Source organism: Ipomoea nil, unplaced genomic scaffold, assembly GCF_001879475.1.
Source record: "Ipomoea nil cultivar Tokyo-kokei standard unplaced genomic scaffold, Asagao_1.1 scaffold0805, whole genome shotgun sequence".
Classification (NCBI taxonomy): Eukaryota; Viridiplantae; Streptophyta; class Magnoliopsida; order Solanales; family Convolvulaceae; genus Ipomoea; species Ipomoea nil.
This window is the reverse complement of record NW_017617233.1, coordinates 774,923-779,062: the sequence shown is the minus strand read 5'-3', so window position 1 is coordinate 779,062 and position 4,140 is coordinate 774,923. Positions and strand designations below refer to the sequence as shown.

Genomic DNA, 4,140 nt, shown 5'->3' with positions numbered 1-4,140 from the left:
TTCAAGACAAGATCTCCAGCATCTTTAATGGACATTATAGATAGACTGACAAACACAGTGCACACAACCCTTTACATTAATGGCGGTTTCGTGATTCCCATAGTACAAAAGACACGTTGTTTGGGTCACTGAAATACATGCCCATCTTTCCTGTGGTATCTTTCTCGCATGTTTAAACAGAGCATGGGTAAAAACCAAGAATTACTGCCACCTACGTTTCAAGAACAGAAGAATTACCTAGCAGAAGTCGATAATCTCTTTCTGGAAAAAAATTTCTTAGGAGACAAAGAGAGGATGAGTTGCAGGAGAGGAGAGGAGTTCAGCAATCGGCTTTTTCTCTGCAAGTTAGTGCCTCTATTGAAGGTATGATGAAATTTAAAGCAAGAAAGCTGTGAAGGAAATGCTCAATAGCTCGTCGTTAAACTGTGAATGACACGAGCATAGATATAGCATACTGTATGAATATCCAAATCCCTCGTTTCCATGAAGAAGTAAAAAGGGGGGAAATTTATTCACCATGTCATGCATGGGAGTGTCAATCAATGATACTGGTTACTGACACTATGAGTAGAATTGCTATTCATCAGACACTTTGAAGAATGTATACGAGAGGATGATGTTGTTGATACCATCCATCTTCGGGTCTGTTTCGAACTCGGGGTCAATGTAAAAGAATACCTACCACATATAATTTGATCAGTAAGTTATTTTTTTCAGGGAAAAAAAAAAAAAAAAAAAAAAAAAGGCGATTCTTTAAGACAAAGTTGAGAAGAAAGTTTACAGGCATGTCAATTTGCTCCCCGGGAAGTAGACGCTGTTCCTCGAAGCAAAAGCACTGTATTTTATTGAAATACACAGCAGCCTGAAACGATAGGAGATCTTACAACATTTAACATTCTCAAACTTCTGAATGAATGACACATGTCCTAAACGACGTTTTTACACATATACCTTCATTGGAGTGACGTTATATGTAGATACACCCGTAATTGGAGTTGAACTTCGATTTTCGGCAGTGTAGAAGGCAAGGGCACTCTCTCCTGGCTTCACCCTTACCTGCAGGCCGAACAAACAACGTTTCCATGAAACAAGTAACACAATTTGTACACTAAAGAATTCTCAAATAAAACAAACGGACACACAGGTCGATGATGACTGCATCAAGAAGGCACCTCTCGCTGTGTAGGAATAAACTTCCACGGCATTCCATCAGCCACGTCAGCATTAAATTGTACAACTATCTCCCTGACAACATTAGAACAATCAAGATCCATGCTTTAGCTTACTAAGGAAAGTGCCCTAATGTTTAAGAAATAAACTAATACCTGGTACTAACTGTTCCATCTATGGCGTGGCGAGCAATCTTTTCTTCAACGCTCTGCAAGACAGTAAGACTATCGTCATATCAAGAGGGCAACAGACTTCTATCTATCTCCGGAGTATCTATTTATATTAAAGCAGTGGACTGTGCACTTGATTCTACCTCCTTGCGTTGAACCGTACCCCCATAGCCCGTAGCTTGACAGAATCTCCTGTACAGAGGAACTGCAGCATAACTACATCCTACCATCGCAAAAACCAATCCCGTTAAGTAAAGGAGCATCTTCTTAGATTTCTTCTCGGTGTAAGCTGCTTTAGTTGCATACTGGTGCTGAAAGTTCAACATTGAACAAGACCTTGCTGTACTATGCCTTCCCAAATTGGAGAACGGAATGTTGCTATCAACTACTGATCGGAATTCACACCTTGGCATCAGGCTCCCACATCCAAAACTCGAAACTTTCCAGCGCCCATTGTTTCCAACACTAAAAAGGCTGTATCTTGGCGCAATAATTTGAAGAGAGTTTCTGATTCAAGAGAGACACATTCATCACCAGAAACATAGTAAAGCCCAATTCTTTTCCACACACTAGAAAGACAATCCCATAAACACACGCATAAATGACTAAATAATCACCTGGATGTTGAAGAGTGAAGCTGAAGAGTTGTTTTAAAAGAATGAAGCGCTTGGGTTCTTCCAAAAACTCGGAAAAATGACATTTTTGTTGAATCAATTCACATTCAGTAGCATCTGAAGCAACAACAGTTCACTCAATTTATATCTTCATTCCCTTGGTTGCAAGAGTCGGGAGCGGAAGCAGGAATTTTCTTCAGTAGAGTTGAAAAAGTAAAGAACTTCTTTAAAAATCAATATCGTTCAAATAAACAACACATTAAAAATAAAAAACAATATAAAAAATAAACTATGAGATAATACCCATCTGCGTTCTGAAATTTTTTCAAGACCTGAACTAGTTTAATAGTATATGTTTTGCTGCTTTTTATTTTCTCTTTTCTTCCAAGTGAATTCATTTCAAAAGGATTGATGTATTCTTTGTTATGGCCTACCATATTTCCTAACATGTAATCAGTAATCCTATAAATTATGGACAGAAGATTTCCCATAAATAATAATTATGTCAGTCCCAAGTTTAAACCTTTAATTTCAAAAGATTTATAACACTAAGGTGGTGTTTGGTTGGGGACTTTTGTAACCTACTATGGGTTTTGATAAGCATTACCATGTTTGTTTGCCTACTTTTGTTATCCTACTATTGTAATCAAATCTTGTAGTAATTACAAAACCCATTACCCTTTTACTCCTCTACTTTTGAACAATGGAATCAAAATTAAAGGAGAAAAAAAAAAAAAAAGGTCATTGTCTAAGTATTAAATATGGAATTATTAAACTCTCGATTATTTGTTATTTTTTTTTAATGTTTGTTTATAGAAAGGATATATTAGAGATTATACAAATTTTTCTAAGGAAGTTTAAACGAACCAAACATGTTAATTAATTTTCCAAATAATTTAATTGTTATGTTTTCAGGGTAACACCAAACATGTTAATTAATTTTCCCATAAAGTTATTCCTATCAAACATATTCCTTGGAAACATTTTCCCGGGAATTTAATTGATGGGAAAGTACCAAACGGCCTCTTAAACTCATTACCATTACCAAGTATTTGACTCCCATCCATTCCGATTCCAATATTTGAACCAAACACACCCTAAAATTCTTTCTAATGTTAATCATTGCTATTACTGATGCACATTATCTTTATATTTCAATTACATCACTAAAAAGCGTTATTCTAATTTTCCAAAGAGTTTTTTCACGAACTGCTGCCCAATCTGCACTTTTATTCATTGCATTCAATCTTTCTAATTTACAGTACAGATCTAAAAATAGAACTTGCTACAACTATATATTCTACCTCAGTCCTGCATTATTTACAGTTATCTCATTAACCACATGCATCAGAATACAAAAACAGTGTCTTAAATCAAGCCACATAATGTAACAAGAACATAATAGCGTAACTAGATAATATATTTCATTTACTAGATTTTAGAAAGGAACAAAGAAATGCAGGAAAAAGTCTCCAGACAGTCTTGTTTATTAAGGAATGAAGTAAATTTGTTATTTATTCCCTCTACATCCAGAACTTCAAAATCAAAGTATTTTTGACACACACACACACAGAGATTCCCTTATGCATTTCAGTCTTCTCCATTACATAGCCAATCTTTTTTGCTAGAGAATCCCCAAATACAATGCAGCCAGCAACCAATTCAATCACCAAAACATAACAAAAATAGAAACAAATATTGGTCCTTTTATGCTTGCCTTACAAAGATGGGAGCTTTGTGAACCCTAAATCACTAATCAAACAAATGAACAATGAAAGTATTTACCTGGAAAAGAGGAGCTTTGTGAATTGTGAATCAGACTAGCGGCGACGGTGGTCAGTGGAAGCCTGGCGTCGGTAGGACCGTAGCGACAGCGTGAACAGCGGTGAATCGTCGTTCGACAGAGTGCCTGAGGGCCGAGGGGCGAAGCAGCGGGAGATGGGAGTATGAGCAGATCAGCAGAGACGCAGAGTATAGGAATAAGAGTAGGATTTCGGGGTTTAGAAAATTAAATTAGAAAATAGAAATTAATTTAAATATTTTTTTAAATAGTCGTGAATTTTTACAATGTAATATATGTTTTATACTTTCTGAAATATTTTGAAACTTAACTTTCTAAATGATAAATTAAAAAAATAAATTAAAAAAAAAAACCAGTAAAGCATCGAAACAGGGTGGTCGAATAG

At 35.8% G+C, this 4,140-nt stretch overlaps 1 protein-coding gene across 2 annotated transcripts; it reads right to left on the bottom strand.

Moving 5' to 3' along the window:
- Window positions 1–3,913, bottom strand: LOC109177754 (cytochrome c oxidase assembly protein COX11, mitochondrial). Of its 2 annotated transcripts, none has more exons than XM_019327195.1 (8): window positions 3,740–3,913; window positions 1,958–2,148; window positions 1,484–1,847; window positions 1,326–1,378; window positions 1,173–1,245; window positions 952–1,056; window positions 782–862; window positions 1–678 (listed from the first exon to the last, which is right to left on the bottom strand). In XM_019327195.1, the coding sequence occupies exons 2-8, from the start codon at window positions 2,038–2,040 to the stop codon at window positions 577–579; spliced, it is 861 nt and encodes a 286-aa protein (XP_019182740.1). In that variant the 5' UTR covers window positions 2,041–2,148; window positions 3,740–3,913; the 3' UTR covers window positions 1–576. The 2 variants fall into 2 exon arrangements, with proteins under 2 accessions (XP_019182740.1, XP_019182741.1); XM_019327196.1 differs by having other exon boundaries at window positions 1,958–2,071.
- Window positions 3,914–4,140: the final 227 nt, after the last annotated feature.